General features: G+C 41.8%; 1 protein-coding gene across 2 annotated transcripts; it reads left to right on the top strand.

The window, feature by feature from the left end:
• The first annotated feature begins 1,299 nt into the window (after nucleotides 1-1,299).
• On the top strand, nucleotides 1,300-19,723 carry gjd1a (gap junction protein delta 1a). 2 transcript variants are annotated; one of them, XM_079648780.1, is made up of 3 exons: nucleotides 1,300-2,708; nucleotides 4,561-4,617; nucleotides 17,260-19,723. In XM_079648780.1, exons 1-3 carry the CDS (start codon nucleotides 2,638-2,640, stop codon nucleotides 18,122-18,124), a joined length of 993 nt encoding a protein of 330 aa, XP_079504906.1. In that variant the 5' UTR covers nucleotides 1,300-2,637; the 3' UTR covers nucleotides 18,125-19,723. The 2 variants fall into 2 exon arrangements, with proteins under 2 accessions (XP_079504906.1, XP_079504907.1); XM_079648781.1 differs by lacking the exon at nucleotides 4,561-4,617 and having other exon boundaries at nucleotides 1,304-2,708.
• Nucleotides 19,724-20,846: the final 1,123 nt, after the last annotated feature.

Below are 20,846 nucleotides of genomic sequence, written 5' to 3' on the forward strand. Positions count from 1 at the left end.
CAGAAGATGCTGAACTAACAAAATCCTCTTTCGCTCTGTCTCCCCCACTCAGTCCTTTTATCCCACACACACAGATGCAGAGGGATATTTCATTTCTTCATGCACACACACACAACGAGATAGATCGATCACACACTAATGCACAGTAGAGGTTGTTGTGTAAGAGCTGTGAGTGTAAATTTGCCCACCTTGATGCTTTTTGTTTTCAGAAATAACACAACATATCTTTGAGGATGTTGAATTTGTATCAAATGTTTCCAAATCGCCCCAAAGGCATTCACCTTATTCAGCAACAAAAAAACTGTCAGCTAAAAAAGCATGTCATGCACAATCAAAGGAGTATGACTAAAAGGAATTGCAGCACAAATGAATTGAACTTGTCACCCCAAGCCATGACTTCATTCTAGTGTGCTGGTCTCATGTCATGCCACTGCATCATTTACTTGACTCAGTCTTCTAGATGGGGAAACCTTGCTGTGACTCACAACCTGGAGGGGAAAAAAAACCTATGTTTGTTTTCTTTTCCCATTTGTGTATTTCCTGGTGTCTTAGAGATGCACATGAATTTGTCTAGGTGTGTGAGCATGTTACTAACACTCCATACATCTGCCTTTATCTCTCTGTGTAATGGAGGGAGACCATCCCGCTTCCACACCACCTTAATATAAATCTAATGAATGCAGCTTTCAATGTCACAGCAAAGTACAATACAGCGCTCATCTCTCCTGAGAGGGGAGAGGGAGCACGGGGGCTGTAATGGAAGATGGGGGGAAATGGACAGAAAGAGGCACTGATGTAGAAGATGAGGAGAGGAAAAACATGACGGGCGTGAGGGTTAGGTCAGGGTAAAATAGGTGTGTTGTCCATCCCTTATACATTAAGATGGAGAAAAGGAGGAGACAGATGGGGGATGGGGTGGAGCAAAGCCACAATTCCCCGGTAACCCTCCTCCTGGAAGCATGGGCCGGATGGTCTATGACAATGAGTGGGGAAAGAAAGGAAGAGGTTTATTGAGGATGGGAAACACCACCAGGCTTACAGACTGAAAACAAAGGATTGAAGGGGAGACGGGGCATGAAGCATGCTTAGATCTCAAATGCCCTTTTTTCTGTGCAACATCAGGCAGGAACAGACACAGCAGTACGGTGGGAGGCATTCTTGCAAGCATAAGTAAAGCAGCGAGCAGGGTAGCAATCCAAGCACATTTTCCAGAGGAGGGAGGGTGGGAGGGAGGGAGGGAAGCAGAGAGAGAGAGCAGATCTATGAGAAGAAGAGGAGGGGGGGTGTTGCATGCTCGCAGAGTGTGACAGAGATAGAGCGATTCCATGAGCGAGAAAGAGACACAGAGAAAGAGAGGGAGAGCACAAAGCAGAGATGGGGACCGAGCACTGAGATAGGGGGAGTTGGTAGGACTGAGATCTGCACACAAACGTGAGTAAAGGAGAGGAAGGGGGAAGTGCGGGGAGGTTGAAGGAGAGCAGGAGGAGGAGGGAAGAGAGGGATGCAAGATGATGGAGCCCAGAAATAGTCATCACAGGACAGCTTTTCATCCCCGCTCTCTGCGGCAGACATGACTCTGGGCACTGGACTGTGCAGAAATTAGTCAGGGGGACAACACAGGACAGCAGGTCTGCAGCACACTGCCTTGGTTCTGCCTCACTGGATGCAGCAAGGCAGCTGATTTATTACTGAGAGGCTGGGTGGCAGTGTGTGTGTGTGTGTGTGTGTGTGTGTGTATGTGTGTGTGTGTGTGTGTGTGTGTGTGTGTATGCAGGTTTTTATGGGTCCTTGTAGCGCTCAGGGCTGTGGGAGCGACCATTCCTCCAGTCGTAAAATGACATTCAGCAGGCAGGAGCTTCGTGTGCTGGTGTGGATCTGCAGTCCTCAGTAGGAAGTGGAAGAGTGGGATTCCTAGCGGTCTTGGAGTGTGTGTGTGTGTGTTTACAGTGCTGTTCACTGAGGTGAGCCAAGGAGGATCAGCTGTATGCAGCGTGTGTGTGTGTGTGTGTGTGTTTAGGTTAGAGTAGCAAGGCTGCAGCAAAGGCAAATCTCCTACACAATGCAAGGACAAGCACAGAGCAACACTGATGGCAGGGAGTGCAGGTAGAGCACAAGGAGCGCCCTGGGGGTAGGGTGGAGGACGAAGGCAGGGACAGACGAGGAAGAGGAGAAAAAAGCAAGGGGACGGGCAGAGGCAAGTGGAAAAGAGAGGGTGATCATGGCTGTCATACAGTGAGCTATAGCATATGCTGTAGCGCAGAACAGAGCGGTGCGGCAGGGGGAGGACAAGCATCACCGCGCAGGGGAGGGGGAGAAGGGAAGGAAGAGACTGAGGGAAAGAGGAGGGGGAGGCAATCAGCTCAGCACCTCTCCTCCACCAGGAGGAGAAGCACAGCGGGACAGGCCCAGGAAAAGACACTCATTCTCACACACACAGTCAAAGACAAGCGGCCAGGTCAACGTGTAGAGGTCAAAAAGAAGCTGGTCCTGGGACGGGGGTCGGGTGCACCCCCGCTGGTCCGGAAGGTCCACAAGAGCGCAGGCTGGTCCTGAGAAGAAGTAGAAGTCCTTCGGAGGAAGAGGGGTTGGCTGCCCAGATCCTGTTTCTTCTGAGAGCCCTGCTACCTCTCCATCACCATGGGGGAATGGACCATTTTGGAGAGGCTGCTGGAGGCGGCTGTCCAGCAGCACTCTACCATGATCGGAAGGTAAGGCTCTGATGAGTTTTGTGTGTAAAGGTTATATTGTCTGGTTCTATTTATACTGATAAGCTGGGTGTCTCAATGTATGTTTTCTGTATCAGTTGATGAATCCCCCTCCTCAGGCTTGTCCCAGTGCTCTCCTCTGTTCTACAGTCCCCCACAGTCATCACTGCCTCCCCCGTCCTTTCTTCCCCCATGCTCTCCTCACCGTTACCCTCCACAACCATCATTAGTTAAGAGATAAAATAATTGCATATAATCGATATCAGGCTTTACTGGGCATTATGGTTAATTCTGAGAGGTTCTTGTGTTGATACTACCTAATAGCCTAGCTATTGATGGATAACGCTTGATGCTGTTGGCCACAGACCAATAGGACAGAAGGAGGAGAGGGGAGTGGGGGGGAGGAGAGCAGAGGTGCAGAAGATGAAAGGATGATGAGCAAGCAGGTGTGGAAGGCAGAATCAAAGGGGAAGTAAATGGCTCTGAACTCTGTGTGAACTCGGGAAAAAAAACACAAGTTCATTCGATTTGTTCTTAACAGCAAACAATTATTTACATCGTAGAGTAAAAAAAAGTCTGATTTGATCTTTTCTCATATTTTGTGTGAGAATGGTTTGTGGCGGAGGGTTGAACAGATGAGCGCTTTTAGTTTCATAAGCAGTGGAGACAGGCCATGGAGACATGCTGTACAATCTGTGTGAAAAATGTGTACCACATCATCTCTGTGTGATAATTAATTGCAAAAGTGGATTTTTTCCACCCGTTAAGCACAATCCAAATGTCATGCTGGGATGCTCATTTGGTTGATAAGGGGTTTAGCCTGTGAAACCCGGATGTATAGATTTGTAATTAGAAAATTACTGATCAGAACAAAAATCATGATATGAAAGACTATCAATTTGACTGCACTGCTGTGCTCATTAACCCGGACCCCAGGTAGTCCGCAACAAGGGCATGGCCTAACCTTCTCTCTGCTCCAGCGGATTGGTGTATTGGTGTGTGTGCGTGCGTGCGTGCGTGCGTGCGTGCATGTGTGTGTGTGTGTGTGTGTGTGTGTGTGTGTGTGTGTGTGTGTGTGTGTGTGTGTGTGTGTGTGTGTGTGTGTGTGTGTGTGCGTGTGTGTGTGTGGGTTTGTTGCTCTTTGTGTAGATTATTTGGCTCATGCCTTTATTGACTACATTAGCCATGTGTGCACAAAACCATTAAACTATGTCTACATAGAGACATTGTAACTGCATCAGAGCAACAGAGATGATGTGAGCCGCATTATAGCAAAACGGTTGTTGATCAGGGATCTGGAGCCATTTGTGATGGAGATTTTCCTTCCATTCAAACACTATACCAAGTAATTTCAATGGTTTCTTCTTCTGTGGTTGAAAATGCCTTATACAATGAAATCACCTGGTTTAGTCCTCATGTGGAATGAAAACCTGCGTACAGTCGAGCATGTTGACTTGATTTAAAGATGCATTAAGCAATATTTTGTGCCATTAATTATACGACTCCCTCCTGCTTATGGTGTTGGTAGTATTGCCGGTATCCTTGGGAATCAAAATCTCACCAGGAAACTACACAGCTTTCGACCCTTTTCCACTCATTGTTATGGTTTCTGGAACGACATATACAAAACTACGTTGGCTCTGACTTGGCTACGACTGTGGGCAGCTGCTCCCAACAAAGGCCTAAAACAAGCTAATTGTATGCTAACTGCCCAGCGCTAAAAGGCAAAGAGCCGAAGTAACTTGTGAAGAAACTAGAACATATAGCAATCTAAAAAGAGACATATATATATCTCATGCGCCGGAAGACCAAACAAGGGCTAAACGGCAGTGAATATTGGAATTACATTCAACAGGTGGCCAGAAAAAGGAGACCAAAGGGATGTTCGTGTTGCTCTGTTTCTGCTGGATTTGTAAGTAGGCAACTGTTTGCTAACATGTTAGCCATAACAACTTCATAAGCTAATTGCTAACTGTTGTGAACTTGTTCTGGAGTCTTTCCGCCCCCGAGTGGTCAAAAATTACTTAATGCAGCTTTAAAATCCATTCCTGGCAGCTGAATCAGTAAAACCCTGGGCACAGGGTAAAACGAATGCTGACAATCAATCTTTGGATGATTCAATGATGTAAGCCACCTACAATTTTTCAGAGGCACAGAAGCAACTCTCAATTTGTCTGCTACCTCTCTCAAAAGTCATATAAACACTCTAATGATGTAATAGCTTCCTCTTATATGCTTAATTGGAGGTATTAGTTGATCATACACGTCACTGGTTGAAGACTAAAAAGGGTTCCTTGAATACCTAAAACATATTAACTCCAATTAGCAGTAATTTGTTTTAGATTAATCCTTTGTGCACCCTTGCACTTTGTGCATTTTTCATACAATATGATCTTCTACATTATTAACCTGCTGAGTCCAACTTCAAAATTCACATTACATTAAATGCTAATTTGATATTATGAACCAGTAAAGTAGTTCCCTCATATAGTCATTTGTTTTTGTGATGCCCAGGACACCAGCTACAAGCTCTTTTGCTGAATACAGTGAACTGCTCTGTAAATGATACCTTTGTGTTTTGGCTTCCCTCAGACTGTGTTTGTCCTACAAGGATCGGTAGTTGACCCTAGGGCATTAGCTGTAACATTAGCTTCTTTCCAATGAGGTTCCCTCTTTCTACTCTGCTTGTCTGTTGTATGCGAGTCAAGAAGCATTGTCTATACAACCACTTTGTACAGTTTTATGTGAGTATTTGAGGCTGTAGATCCCTTAATTTGTTTTACCATTGTCAAGCAGATCTTTATGTTATCCCAGTAAGCTAACTTGTTTGCAGGAAACATCAATACAAGTATACAAGAATTCTTATGCAGTTTGGTGGGTTAGGGTGTAGCAGTTTTTATTTTTTTTAAATGGTGTTTTCGATCTTGGCTTTTTTACCTGGAGCTAGACTTTTTAAACATAAGACATTCTTAGCAATAACACAAAAAACTACTAAAGATAAAGACTTGATTCCTAATCCTAAGCATGTGTCTGCATGGTCAGGAAATTAATGACACATTTAAATGATCAGAATGATGTTTTTGGATGTACCAGCAAGTTGGAGAATTGTTCACCACTGGCACAGTTTTGTGCTGTAAAGATGCCTCCTAGATTGTTAATGAGCAACTCCACACTAAATCATGTATGGAGCCAAAACTGTTGCACTGACCTCTATGGGTTGAAAGGTTCAAGTCTGTTGCACCACTGACCACACCCAACAACCCAGTTGGGTGTGGTCAGGTGTGGTCTGTTGCACTTGTGAACACAACCAACTGCGATGTAAAGTTGCACTGTTGTGCATTGTGAAGTCCTGCACTTCACAGGTTGTGGCCGGAGCATGCAGCAAACGCTAGATGGCATCACATGTACTACGTTCAGCCTGTGTTTAGTTTCTTTGAAAGAGATGCATGTGTGCGCTTGCAACAATGCCGTTCCAAAGATCAGAACAGTGATGTCTCCCCATGGCTGAAAGGTCTCCCCTGCATTAAAACTTTGGAACATGGTTGCATGTCAGTCATCTGTTTGAATGACTACTCTCTTATGAGGAGGATGGAGCTCCACCATTAGACTCAGATCGCATTGTTGGATGTCTAGACTGTCTAATCCAGCTACAATTAAGCTGTTTCTTAATTGTAGGTTTTAAGCTAACCTATGCCCTGGCATAGGATAGATAATTATCCTAGGCGTACGTAACAGTGTTAAAAATAGAGACGGCCGGTCTCTAAGCAGTGGCATAGGTTAGCTTAATTAGGGTCTTTGAAAGAGACAAAGAAATTGAGAGTTGCTTCTGTGCTTCTGACTAACACAGGTGGCTTGCATATTATGACTCATTCAATGTGTGTGTATTGTGATTTCCATACGCCTGACTTCTAACTGGACAATGTACATACAGCGTGTGCATGGATAACCAATGACTGTAATAAAGAAATCATTGTCAAGGCTGCATTAACCTCTCTCTCCAGCCCAAACTAAATGTGTATATCACAGTTATAACGGCCTTTGGGCCTTGACCATTAAATTACTAACACTTCAGTTTGGCCTGTAAAGTGTCTCAATGTAGATCACTAGGTGTGATAATAATAAATACAAAAAATAAGTTTCTGCTTTTGATCAACAGAGGTAACCTGCTAAATGGTGAGGAAAAACCCAGGTTAAAGATATACTTGCATTTTATAAAAACAACTTCAAAACGATGTGTGAGTTTATTCTAGCAGAACTTGAAATGGACCATACTCTTGCTTGCATATTTCTACACATTTTCATCCACATAGACTGTGTGTTGACTGAGTTTCAAAGCAGCATGTTGCTTCAACTTCAGATGAATACACTTGTTATAAACATCTATTTACCTATTTGTGTTACCAAAGTGAATAAAGGACTTATTGATGTGGTGAGGATACACTGGTATACGTGTTTAATATATAACACCAGCAGCCTTGATAATGTTTGCAGTTTATTTGATGTTGTTCACATTATGACTTATTTGGTACAGGTTACAGGTTTGCAACAAATAGGGTAGGTCTGGTGTGGCATTTTGGATAGGAGTCTTGTGTAAATAGGCAAGTCTTGTTTCTTCAATTCAATTGTGCAATTCCTTTTTACATTACATTGCTTATTAGACTGGTATTTAAAAGAACATGACATAATGAATGGACATGATTAATCCAGTGGGATAAAACCGACTGCTTGTATATTTTGTCGACCCGCCAAATATAGAACTTTTTTTCACACATCAATGCAAACAACTCAATGATAAGGTCATTCGTTTGGCTTCTAGGATAATTGGACCAGGTAGACCTGAGATGATTTTTTTTTTTCTTACATAGATGGTTATTGATCTTTAAGGACTACCCTAAATACTGTGTGTACAAATCTGATATGTGACATAATTCTGTGATGCATATTTCTTATTCATGGCGATAAAATGTATTATACACAACCCATTACATATTTGCTTCTTCACATGCCGTGCTCAGGTGTTCTACAGACATCAGGTGTGCTCTTGTGTGTGTTCTACCATGAGGTGACGAGGCCTTTGGGTTTGAGTTAAACACATTGCAGGTAGGATGAAAGCAAGAAAGGAAGGAAGTGTGTTGTGCATCTTCCTCTATACTGCAATGCTGTAGTGAGGTCAGTGCCAAAGACAAGTAGAGCGCAGAAAAAAAAGACAAGAGGCAGAGATAATGTAGCACCAGAGTGATCTAAGGAAGATCAAATACTAAAGCCTGCAGGATGGAAGGATCGAGAGGAGAGGATTTGAGCTGTAGAACAAAAAAGGATACAGAGGAGGGGGTAGGGAGGGGAGTAGGAGTTTTCCTCTGCAGAGGTTCAATGCTGCGAATCTGTGTCAGAGCTCCTTTCGCTGACTGACCCTGCTGCTGAGGAAACGGTCTGCACTCAATATGTGTCCTCTGCATTGATGAGGGCTTCTAAAAACACACAAGACCTTAGTGTCATTTTAATTTCACATGTATCTTAATGTAACGCTCTAACTGTAGCTCTTATCACAGTTCAGCACAATGAGAAATGACATGCAATGTTCAGCATCCTTGCAAACACAGCAGTGCAGCATTGGCTGAATAAACACCACCTGTAAGGTCTGCTGTTAAAGGTGTAATGAGCTCATCCTGTATGTGGCATTACCCTCATGACATGTATATGGCAATAGTTTCAATCAGACATTGGGTCATATTTAATTAATTGACTTAATAATAATCTGTATCCATTTACCTGTTATTTGTTGTTCCTGCGGAGAGAGACAGATCTATTATTCACCATCTATCACTCCTCACCCTAGCATTATAAGTACTTCATAAAATCGTAATACATGTTATGAGGCCCCTTGTTGCAACTGATGTCAAGTCATTCATTAATAATGTATTCAGATTTGTCCAGCCTTTTAATGTAATGGATAAAGTGGTGTACAAAGTACTTTGGTAAAAACAACAGCACTTGAATTGACAGTCTGAAAGGTTTGATACAACCAAATATATCTTCACCCTTGTGTTCCGGCTCTAAAAGCAAAATAAAGACAACAGCCTGTCTAAAAGTGGTTCACTCCTGTAGTGCCCGTGCACATATTTGTATTCTCTCTCCACTTTGCCTAAATAGGTCAGGATAGCCACAAGAAGGAGGTACCCTGCTTTGAGAAGGGCACCCTACAAAAATAATGTAAAATGTTGGAACGCTCTGCTTTAATTCAGGGCATCATCCTGTCTGAACCAGAATGTATTTCATGTTTCATTAATGATAAACCTCCTGGAGCAAATCTATTCTGTCTTTGTGTTGCAAAGCAGACAAATGTGGAAGCAATACTTCAGCTTTTGAAAGGATTAGTTATCCATCATCCTCGGGCGAGGAGCAGCACTGTCTCTCAAATTAAACCATTTCTCTGCACATCTAGAGTTGTCATTAGTTTATTTGTGTAGAAATCCCTGCTGTTGAATGTTATTGATTGTTCTGTTCGACAGGGGGATTTTGCCGGTAAAGCTGAGCTCAGCTCTCATTCAGCGCAGGCTATTATTCATCTTAGCACCATATTGATGGTGTGTGTATGAGCTTTACCGGGCGTGTAATGCTTTCCTACACATAGCTTAAATGTCCTTTATTGCAACGATTTCCCTACGTGTTGGATTCACTTAATTAGGTTTGGAAAGGATTTCCTTGCTTTTAAGCCGTTTTTAGATACCTAGAAACACATATACCCAGATGTACAGTACCATGTGTTTGAGAATAATTTATGGCTCTATTTGACTATTTTCTGTACAGAGATTGTATGTACTATGCATTAAAAAGGAATCCAAGTAACACAAAGGATACATCGTAGACATGTTATTTAATGTAAGGATCTAATATGGTCAGATATTGTAAAGCTCTGCAGGTTTGTTGTAATGAACAATACATAATTAATGTAGTCCAATGAAGACCAATCCTTGTTTTTGTATTTATTTAGACAAAATAAATGTCAATTTGAAATGTAAAGAGAATTTAAAGGAATCTGAACAACTTCTTTATGTTGCATTCACAATGAAAATATATATTTGCTATGTATGTAGCAGTTCATTAAGATTTAGAATGGGATTTAATTACAGTAAGATATCTTCATAATGTAAGTACATAGTACATCAAGGAATTACAGTATCAAAAGGTGTCCCAATGGGTTTATTTATCAATGAGACCTATTTTCTTTACATTCTTGTTTGTGTGCTTTTCATTGTCAGAGTGGATCAATAATTAGATTTATATTGTATACTCAACTTTAGATCAGGATAGGTGGAACATCTATAAAGGAATGATGGAATTAAACACATCTAACTCAATTTATGTTGCAACTCAGAAAAAAAACCTCGAGGAACAATTATGAGCCACAATCAGGTTGCATAAATATGAAGAATTTTCCAAAAGTTGACCAAAGCCCAGAGAAGCAGGTGATGAGACACATAATCAAAGCTTTATTCAGAACAAGAGCAATTGTAAACCTTTCACATTAATGTCAAGTGGGATTTCCTTTCAAATCCTTGATTTATCCACCCATGACTTTTCTTCGCAAGCTGCACGCCCACGTTGGGGAATGCCTTTCATGACTTTCAGCCTCACATTCACACCACACAGTATTAACCACAACTCTAAGAAGCCTGCATCACCTGACCTGTAACCGTGTTAATAAATCATGACGACACCTCCGCCCGACATGATAAATGGACCGTAAGGTTAGCCATGTAAATTCCAGTTAACCACAACTGAACTTTTACCTGAGAAGCATTTTGCATTCACATCATCTATCGATTGACTCAGGTGTGATGTATATGGGTCCTATAGGGTTAACTAACATAATTCAAATAAAGCGGCTCTGGTTGGTTACTTGTAACTGCAGGAGGATAGCAATTCCTTTTCAAGAGGTGAATAAATGTTAAAGGCCTCAGGAATGATACATTTAAATCTGAATACAGCTCCATTGAAATATTTAAAATGTAAACTGTATTAACAGGAAACATCTTAACATGTTTCCTTGTGAGTCTGTTAGAATCCAAGAGAGAGGGATTTTCTCTTGTCTCATTGTTTCCTATTAACTACAGACTATGAGTCACTGCAGGTCCGTCCTCAGCAGAGCATAATGCAATGCAGCCACAAGAGGATTACATTTCCTTGAAAAATAATGCTTTACTGCAGCTTTAGCTAAAACAAAAGTGCCTATAATAATTCCAGCCCTGTTCAAAGAGAAAATAAGTTTGAGGAAAATACTTTTAATGAGTTTAATTTTCATTTAAGAGATGCATGCAGATTAAACTTGGTTTTCATACAACTTAGATTGTGAGTTAAATGGTTTTACAAACATAAAAAGAGTTGGTTGAATGAAAAAAAACATAATCTGCTTTTTGTCGTGCTGCAAAACTGATTATTTTCTCTGGGATGAAGCTTAGTCCTCCATCAAAAGCCCAATTAAGTCATCATTTTACGGCACAATGTGTGCGCATCTCTGCAGAACCTTTCTGCAGATAAATATGGTCTAATATTTGACATCGGGGTGAACCTCTTCCTCTGCTTTTATTTTTAAATTTGCGATGCTCATGTAGCTGTCATTGCTGTGAATACTGAACAGCAGCGAAGTGATTTATGGAATATCCTGGAAACGCATATTGATGCAATCAGCAAAAATGTGCTGGTTAGGAAGCAAAGAGGAGATGCTGATATCATGCATTTGATGGTTTACAAGCTATTCTAGATAGAAATAATTTAACATAATGTTTGCTATCCTTAGCTAGAATTGAGATGAAAGGCTAATTTGAAGTGGCATCGAGACAAATGTGAAAAGGGAAGGATGCATCTGGTTTACACTGACATCATCAACACGCACGGTTAGGCTGTGCAGTGAGTTAATTAAAAAGTTGTGTTTGGAATTTCTTCAAACACGATATCCTCCGGCCTTGGGCGATGGTTGTGTTATCTATTTGTTTCAACAAAGGAGTTCTGCTTTCAAAAAAAAGGAGATGGAAGATTTGAGCACTTTAAGGTTTTATCATAACTCAAAACAGCCAAGGTATAATTTAGGCAGTTACCTGTAGCGTCTCCCCCAATTAACTTTATTTGTCTCCTCCTTTATTCCTGAAAAACAGCTGGAAGTCATTTCCCTCAGAGTTGTTTGAATGAGCAAGTGGGATAATTGCTTTCTGCATTTTCTTCAGGCATTTTACAGTTATAAGGTCTTTATGATTGTTCAAAAACATCAGAACGGGCCTCTTTATACACGAGTAATGATTATTTAACTCTCAATTAAATATTGCTGATGAGTATTTAGTGACGTAAGTTAACCACCACACTAATGTCTCTGTCAAGACTCTTTGAGGCACCTCGGGGCGGTCGTGCCTGATACGTGGGCAAGACCTGAAACTATTAAAACAGTTTGAGAGAGGAACAGTAGATGGGGGGGGTACTCTGATAATTAAGCTGCACAATTTCTATGTCTGGTTAGGTCTTTATTCATCATGTGCTGCCATCGGCAATCAGTGGAGCTTATTATTGAGACCTGAAGAATATTTGTACTGCAGATAATACTGCACTTAGCCAGTCAGAATCCTGTCAGTGTACCTATATGTGCAGACGTGTGTTCGTTGACTTGTTTTCCAATGCTGTCCTCGAAGCATTGTTGTCTCTGGAGGCTGGCGACAACAGCTGCTGTATGAATGAATGTGCAGTGTGTGTGTGTGTGCGTGTGCGTGTGCGTGTGCGTGTGCGTGTGCGTGTGTGTGTGTGTGTATAAAAACCTCTGGTCCAGTTGACACACCAGCAGCTAGCATTACACTATACTCACAATCTCGCAGGTCAATCGGCTACAGATCACTTTGTATAGTCACACCGCAGCCGAGTATCATGTCCTTATCTGTACTTGCTTCCTCTCTGCACCCTATGGAAATAGCAGCTGTGACTGATGCAGCACAAGGAAATTGTGAACATTAGACAAATAACTTTCAAATGTGAGCCCAATCCAGGGATGCAGACTCTATTAATGCTCTTCCGAATCTTATTAAATCTCTGGCGCAGTGTGAGGGATTGAAAAAGTCTCCAAAAATGTGATGATTAGTCTCAGCTGAAGGGAGAGTAGGCGGATAAATGAGGTGATGAGTGGAGACTGATGTGGGAGATCCTTTACTGGAATTAAATGAACTCTAAGGAACCAAAGCACTGTAGTGCCTGCATATTTTTTATGCTTTCTTTTTTAAGTCTAATAAGCTAGTAGCCTTGCCCTAGGATATGATATTCTAAATTTCCTGGTATCTTTTTCATAATTTTTTGATGGTGGTCATTGAATATTCTGCAGCTTCAGGCTGTCCTGTCCCAATCTGCTCTATTGGCTCGTTACTCCGCAGGACTTAAAACACTGATGTTTGCAGATAACCTTCGTCCACTGCTTTCTGCTAATGCAGCAATCTGCCCCGTGCTGATTATCCTGTTATCCAGCAGTATAGCACACACACACACACACACACACACATGCGCGTGCACACACACACACACACACACACACACACACACACACACACACACACACACACTGCACAACACTCAATACTTGCACAGTCTTGGAATTTTTAAACGACATAGATCTGACCAACAAACAAGTATAGACAAATAACTGCAGTACAGTGCTTAAGAAAAGTTTTATATCTGAGGGAAGTCAATCTTTAAACTCTTACTGCTGAGGGAGCCGCAGTGGAAACATTGTATTGTATGAAATGCAGAGTTGCAGCAATGAGAAAAGGGAGACGGCTGTAAGCTGTTTTGTTCTTTTGTTGCTAATCCCCACAGTCACAATGATTTACATACATTAGGATGGAGAATTGGGAGTTACATCTTTATTAATTACCAAGTGCACTGGTTGTTTTCCATGTGATGAGGCCGTGATAAACTAGGACATTTTTACTTTTGGTTTATGTTAACTTAAGCAGGTTCAGCTGCACTCAATTAAAAGGCTATTCATTTGTAGGTGGTGCCTCTCTGTGGGTGAATACACGGAACATGTTTTATTTATAGCACCAGCATCTTTATTTTAATGTCATGTAGGGACAAGCAGAGAAAACTGCTTCAAAGTGCTGATGAGGGGTATTTAAACACTGTCTTATTTATATCTTTAGACCCAAAGACCTTTTTCAGTACATCTTTACAACGTGGATTAGTTATATATTCAGTGATTAAGAGGTCTTTGTAGACCTGGAGTTTGGATAAAGTCACTAATAGACTGCATTATGGTTTTACTTCTTATATTTATATATCAAAGTTTTGTATAAATAGTGCAACGATATTTATTAGAGGCATAAACTGTGTATTTTTCCCTTTTTTGGGGTTCCTGGCAGCTTTATACTTTGACAAATTATAGCTGAAATGTGGTGGAAAAAAAGGATACCATGCATGTGTACTATGGACAGTTAAAAAGGTGCTACACAAAAATGGATGCTTAGAGAGTCACAAAAGCAAGCTTCAGATAAAGCAGAGTCTTGTGTGGGAATCAGGAAAGGACATAGACAGTGTCCACTGGTAATGAGGAAGTCACTGGTCTGCAAATTGCTTTCCATTCCAGTCCATAAACACATATGTAAATAACAACACAAGCCATCTGTTATGTCTGTTTTTCAAAGAAAGTGATCACATAGTAGTGGACATATTACTATGACGTGTCCAGTCTCTGATCCTGTGTCACCGTACTGAGATGTGGAGAGCAGGCAGACTTAGTGACATTTAGGTAATGCTATTATGATGTAGTAATTATCACTGGCACGAGAAGAAGCAGACCCTGAGTAGAAACAGACAAGGGAATGCAGATGTTAACGCTTTCTATCCTGTGACTTTTGAATCAGCATCCGCTCTAAACATGAGCTATTTTCGTACAATCCAAACAAATATTTGCATATAAATGAGCAGTGTGGATTGCCGATTTCTATCTAATTGAGCAGCATGCGTCAGATGATTCCTTGTGGAGCAGAACACTATCAGTGTCAGCCCTTTGGTCAAATCCTCTGCTGTCAAACCACCAGTGAAGGCAGATACATCACAGCAAAGGATCAGAGAGTGACTTGATGTAAATTGCATACATGAACTGTTTTTAACTTCTGGAAAACCAAATTAGCAGGGAGGTTTTGTGTTGTTCTCTGAAACATACTGAAAGCCAGCGTAGCGCATATGCTCACAGCTGCTCCGAGCAGTGACGAGCGGACATGTTTGTCATTTTGCACAAGTCACACACATGACTGACTCTCCCTCTTTGTCTCTGTGTCCGCGCGTGTCTGTCTTGCTTACACACACAAATAAACACACACACAAGTAGGCTCTCGCAGGTGAAGCAGGAATAGTCCTGCAGCGGCGCAATGCTCTATTTTAAGTCGCTAACACGTGTTTCTTTGCTAAACCTCTCACCTTTAAAGAGCTGCCTCCTTAATCGCGTCAATGGAAGACATTTCTTTTTTTACCCCCCAAGGAATAACATCTCTACAGATCCTCACCTTTCATTATAATCCGCTGGTTGCTGTGGTAACTGGCCATGGAAATAGGGCGTGGGCATATTAAATGCTACATTATGGAGTCTCATTTGACACAACAACATGAAGAACGCTGACCAACTTTTCATCTTTCTGAAAAGCATTACGTTACATCGCCTGTTTAAATGTCATTGCCATATGTATCTGCCGAGTACCACAGTGGCTGTAACCCACCTGGGGGCCGCCTCCCATCTTTCTCTGTCCCTCGGTTTGCCCTGGGTGGCCCTCATGTCCTCAGAAACAATTGGCTCCTCCACACAGGGAGCATGCACATCCACTGCATTGTGGCATAAATACCAGGGAGCCCCATGATGTGCAGGCTTTCCTCGCTCATTATAAAGAGCTGACAGTGCAGCCCTAAAGCCCCAGTCCTCCTCCGCAGTGCTCACGCTGGATCGACACCAGGAGATAACAGTACAGCACACCAGTCTCTCAGAGGCCTCTAAAAAGCAGCTGCACTGATCCTCTCTGGAAGCTCCAGCCCCTGCACACAACTGCAGCACTGCACTAATGAGCCTCAATGGGAAGATGACACCTGTATGGTTCAGCATTAAGTTGCTAATAATAAGCCTAGCTGTTATTCTATAATCATGGGAACAGCAGCCGCCTCTGTATTTTGCCAGATTTGAGGATTTTTTTGGTTTCCGATCTCTTTAAGCGGAAAGACCCCTAAGACACTGTTTGGCACACACATGATGATACCAGCGATAAAGAGGTCAAAAAAAGATTTCATGTGTACAGCGGTTGAATGTTTGTTAAATAGCTCTTCAGTAATGATAAGATTCATGATATCATGAGAGGCAGGAATTGATATTATTGAAAAAGTACTTACACTTTTCCTTAAAGGGATAACTAAAGATTGCTTAAAGTGGGGTTTTAGGAGGTAGGTTTTCAGAGTAAGTGTATAACCTAAAATAGATGACGGTCGGCATGCCTTCAATTTGAAGCAAAGTACTGCTGTGGAAAGGGGCTGCAGCAAAACCTATTTTAGCATCCTTAAAGAAAAGCAGACGAAAATAATCCATATCAGTTTAATTGTATACTCTACCTAGAACCTTTTACTGATTTCACTGAATCCTTTGTATCCAGCTGTGGTCTTATCAAAGCTACCAGCTACAGTATGTCCATGGGAATAAAAACCCTGTAATTTTACCTTGAGGAGTTGTTGTGCTGCTTGATTGGTTAGTAAGTGTCACTTGAGTTTGCAGGCATAGGTAAGATTGTCTAAACGGCTTCCTGTCGGCAAGGTCAAACAACGGAAATATTCTTAATAAAGCTCACACAGATCGAGAATTTTGTAAGAATTTCACATGGCAAAAATAAGTTTGCATCTGCCCCTCTCCACAACAGTTCTTTGCTTAGCTCATGTGTCCTAACTCATATCTGTTTCTCCAAACTGGGTGCATGCCGACCGCAATCTACTATAGGTCATACAATCCCACCTCAAACAATCCAAACTATCCTTTAAAATCAATGAATAGCATGTTCAAGCATGTATGTGCAGACACACACACACAGAAGTGTGCTGATGCTGTACCATTTTAACTCAGCCGTGAAGAGTTAGTATGAAATCCCCTTTTTCTTCTGACAACCCCTCCTGTTTTGTTTTGTTTTGATTAGCGAGCTCATGTGTGCATGCCATCTAGAGCGCATCTCTACCATCCTGTGGTGTTGTTTGTCACAGCAGCTGAGTGATAACTCGGGCAAACACACACACACACTCACACACTTATGCATGAACATGCACACACACCCAGGAACAAAGTAAGGTACAACACCAGCCCCAAAACGGTTGATTTAAGGTACAACGTGATCATAAACAAAGCATTATCCAATAAGTTGAACCAAGACTTGCAAACAATTGTCAAAATTATACCCAGAAATCTCCTGAATCTCTGTTCATTTGGTCATTACTAACTGACATTGCCTTTCTCCCTTTCACCCCCTCCCCCTTTCTGCCCTTTCCTTCTCCTTCTGTCTCTCTGCAGGATCCTGCTGACTGTGGTGGTGATTTTCCGTATCCTGATCGTTGGCATTGTGGGGGAGAAGGTGTACGAGGATGAGCAAATCATGTTCATCTGCAACACCATGCAGCCCGGCTGCAACCAGGCCTGTTACGACAAGGCCTTCCCCATCTCGCACATCCGGTACTGGGTCTTCCAGATCATCCTGGTGTGCACGCCGAGCTTGTGCTTCATCACGTATTCTGTCCACCAGTCAGCCAAAGCACGTGACCGAAGCTACGCTCTCCTCCATCCCTACATGGATCATCACGGTCACAGCGGTCATCACGGACGCCATGACCATCACTCCCGCAAACTTCACTCACGCAACATCAACGGCATCCTGATGCACCCTGACAGCGGCAAGGAGGATCACGACTGCCTGGAGGTCAAAGAGATTCCCAACGGACCCCGAGGACTCCCCCAAACACACAAGAGTTCCAAAGTGCGACGGCAGGAGGGCATCTCCCGTTTCTACGTCATCCAGGTGGTGTTCCGCAACTTGCTGGAGATCGGCTTCTTGGCCGGCCAGTACTTCCTGTATGGCTTCAACGTGCCGGGGATGTTTGAGTGTGACCGCTACCCGTGCGTGAAAGAGGTGGAGTGTTACGTGTCCCGTCCCACAGAAAAGACCGTGTTTCTGATCTTTATGTTCGCGGTGAGTGGCGTATGTGTGCTGCTCAACCTGGCTGAGCTCAACCACCTTGGCTGGAGGAAGATAAAGACGGCCATGCGAGGGGTTCAGGCCCGAAGGAAGTCCATCTGTGAAGTGCGGAAGAAGGATGTTTCACACCTGTCCCAGACCCCAAACCTGGGCAGGACCCAGTCTAGTGAGTCAGCCTACGTCTGACAGAGGCCTTTCTGCCTGGGGGCTCAAGGACCTCTTACATTTTGGAGAAGAGCTTTTCCCTGGCCCAGGACCCCCGATCATTAGGGCACAAAAACTCACCTCTTCATTATTATTCAGGAGCACACACAGACTCAGTGCAGTCATGATGAAGCATCAATTCACAAAGTAGAGTCTTTGACACTTCAGGAGGGGAGAATCCCCTTCCTAAAAAGGTGACTGTCTCGTTGTATCAAAGCTTACACCTAAAGCTTACATGATGTAGAGTTCTGCTCTGCCTAGGTGAAACTAGGTGCCTTCAAAGAACCCAACAGCTAGAACTGAGCAATTACTAATTATAATAAAATACTGTAAAGATAGCCTGAGGTTGAGTTATCTGAAGTTCTTCATTATTTGCCTTTGCTGTAGGTCAGAAATAATCCCCTCATTTTCCAATGATGTGTGCATATGCAAAGGCTTACGCGTGTGCATGCATACGCATGTGTGTGGGGGGGAAAAAAGCCAATGTCTGACTTAAGTCAGAAAAATGAATGCTAAGCTAATCTGAGCTACTGAGAGAAATATATTGTTATTTCGCATTGTCCATGATTTTCGAGTAAAGTCACTCAGCGGACAAAAAAGCACCTTTTTAAACATGTTCTAAGAAATGTACACAAAAACCAACAGCACTAGCAGAAACTGGAACACAATAGTTGTTTTCAGTGTACCAGGCTTTTTCTTACATATTGTCACTCTTACTCATATTCTTTGTATCACTGGGTGCCAATCAGACAGCAGACTGACATTGCCCCGGGAGCTGTTGTTCAAAGTGAGACACATGGTGCTTTGAAGATGAGTTAGATTTACTTTCCAACACTGTGTCACGCACCGCAATGCTCCCAATGCCCGCAAGGCATGCTGTTTACTCTAAGAATACCACTGAAAACAGTCAAGAAAAAGCGTGCCATTGTTTCCACTTTGTTCCTGAAGTGTGATCGCTGTCTAAGGGGCTGAATAGAGTTATATAAAGAGTTTTTCAGCTAAAAAGGAAAAAGTATTGTAGTCACAAATATTTTAACTTGTAACCTCAAGCTTTTTTTCACAAGCAGATTTGGTGCCATATTTCAAAGTTACTGTACATAGATGAAATGTAATAGTTACACTTAGCCTTTTCCCTATGCGCTGTAGATGGGCTTCACACGGATGGGGGAGCAGGGGTTCGGGTGGTAATGAAGATTAATCATAGATTGCCAGCTTTAACAATATGTATTATTAATGTGCCCTTTGTTAAGCCCTCGCCCTCTAATGGAGACTATACTTTCCGAAAAAGTCCCCCTCCCTTCCCTCCCTTATGGACTTTGAAAAAGGCATGTTACCGAAGCATTAATAGAATGGATAGATTATGACATGTAACTTAAAAAGAGACTGTTTTATTTATTTGCATCCTGCTCCTGTGAAATGTTATACTCAGCATGCATGAAGATGAAAAATATAAAGAGATATGAACATAGAATCCCGTTGTGGGAATATTGAAGGTGAATACCTGAAAGGCTCCAGAACTGCAGCAATAATAATATATAGTATGTGAAAAAAATGATGTGAATAAATTATTATGCAAACAGAGATTTTGGCTGTGCTGTGTTTAACGAACAAGCGGGAATTAACGTGTAATGCTGCCATTAAGCTTTCATCAGGATGTTTTGAATGTTAAATAACTATACAGGCAGTTACACATACCGAAATCTGACCACTGCTGCCGCTAAACTATGAACACAGTGAGAAAATACAAGCAAAAGTCTTTCAAAAGTGTAATCAGCTAAATGTTGTTGAAGTATCAATAGTGAAAGAATGTGTTAATAGGAAAACAATTCCCTGTGAGTTTATGATTTTATATAATGTTATCTTTAATACAAATGCAATGTTTTATAATTAGCCTTTTATTGCTGTTCTAATGAACAGGCAATCGGGTAGTAAGAATTCCTCCTACATTTCAAGTAAAGTGGACTAAAATTCAGCATTACACACCAAGTTGAGGCAGAGTGGGATAATTAGGTGGCAGAAAATGGAAAAACTGAGCCCCTTTTTGGGTCTTAAAGCACTATTTGGTGTGAGGAAAAATCCCCAAAGATTTGTTATTATTAGTCGAGAGTATTTAAATCTGGTATAGTCATACTTTGGGCTTGAAGCCTATCCATAATGTAATAACAGCACATTTAGATCACCTGTAAAATCAGAGTGAAACAACAGTCAAAGGCAGGACTAATAAACTACAAAAGACACTTTCATTGTGTCTATTAAACCTATATGATTTTTCTTCTTTTTTTTTAAATATCTTTAATAATTATCCTGTTAAAAGTTCATTGATAAGAAATACTTGATTGTGCTTTTTGTAGTTTCTCAGATAGACCAATGTACTATTTTTACTTTTTGGACATTTTTTAAAAATAATATAATGAGATGAAAATCAGTAGTCCCAGGCATAAGGGTTAGTATTCATATTTGTGCTTGGCCCCAGATAACACTTTAAGCAAAGGACATTTTATATTTCAGTGGTGGCACAGATGGGTTATAAGTACCCGATCAAAGCTACTTCTTTACGTTTGGTGTACATGGCAGTGCGGTGTTACTGCAATATAAAATATACAGAGGCTTTTCAATGCCGTATATCATACATAGGTATATTCAACACAGAGTGCAGCTGCACAGATTGAAAACCCGTTTAAACATTTATTATTCAACGCTGAGA

The sequence above is a fragment of the Notothenia rossii genome (genome assembly GCF_949606895.1).
Source record: "Notothenia rossii genome assembly, chromosome: 9".
In the NCBI taxonomy this organism is placed as follows: domain Eukaryota; kingdom Metazoa; phylum Chordata; class Actinopteri; order Perciformes; family Nototheniidae; genus Notothenia; species Notothenia rossii.

What these genes read in the sequence shown, in the direction of transcription:
- gjd1a (XM_079648780.1), top strand. Translation starts at nt 2,638, where the DNA reads ATGGGGGAATGGACCATTTTGGAGAGGCTGCTGGAGGCGGCTGTCCAG. An exon ending in CACTCTACCATGATCGGAAG is followed by an intron (nt 2,709 to 4,560) that starts GTAAGGCTCTGA and finishes TACATTCAACAG; the next exon opens with GTGGCCAGAAAAAGGAGACC. An exon ending in GCTCTGTTTCTGCTGGATTT is followed by an intron (nt 4,618 to 17,259) that starts GTAAGTAGGCAA and finishes GTCTCTCTGCAG; the next exon opens with GATCCTGCTGACTGTGGTGG.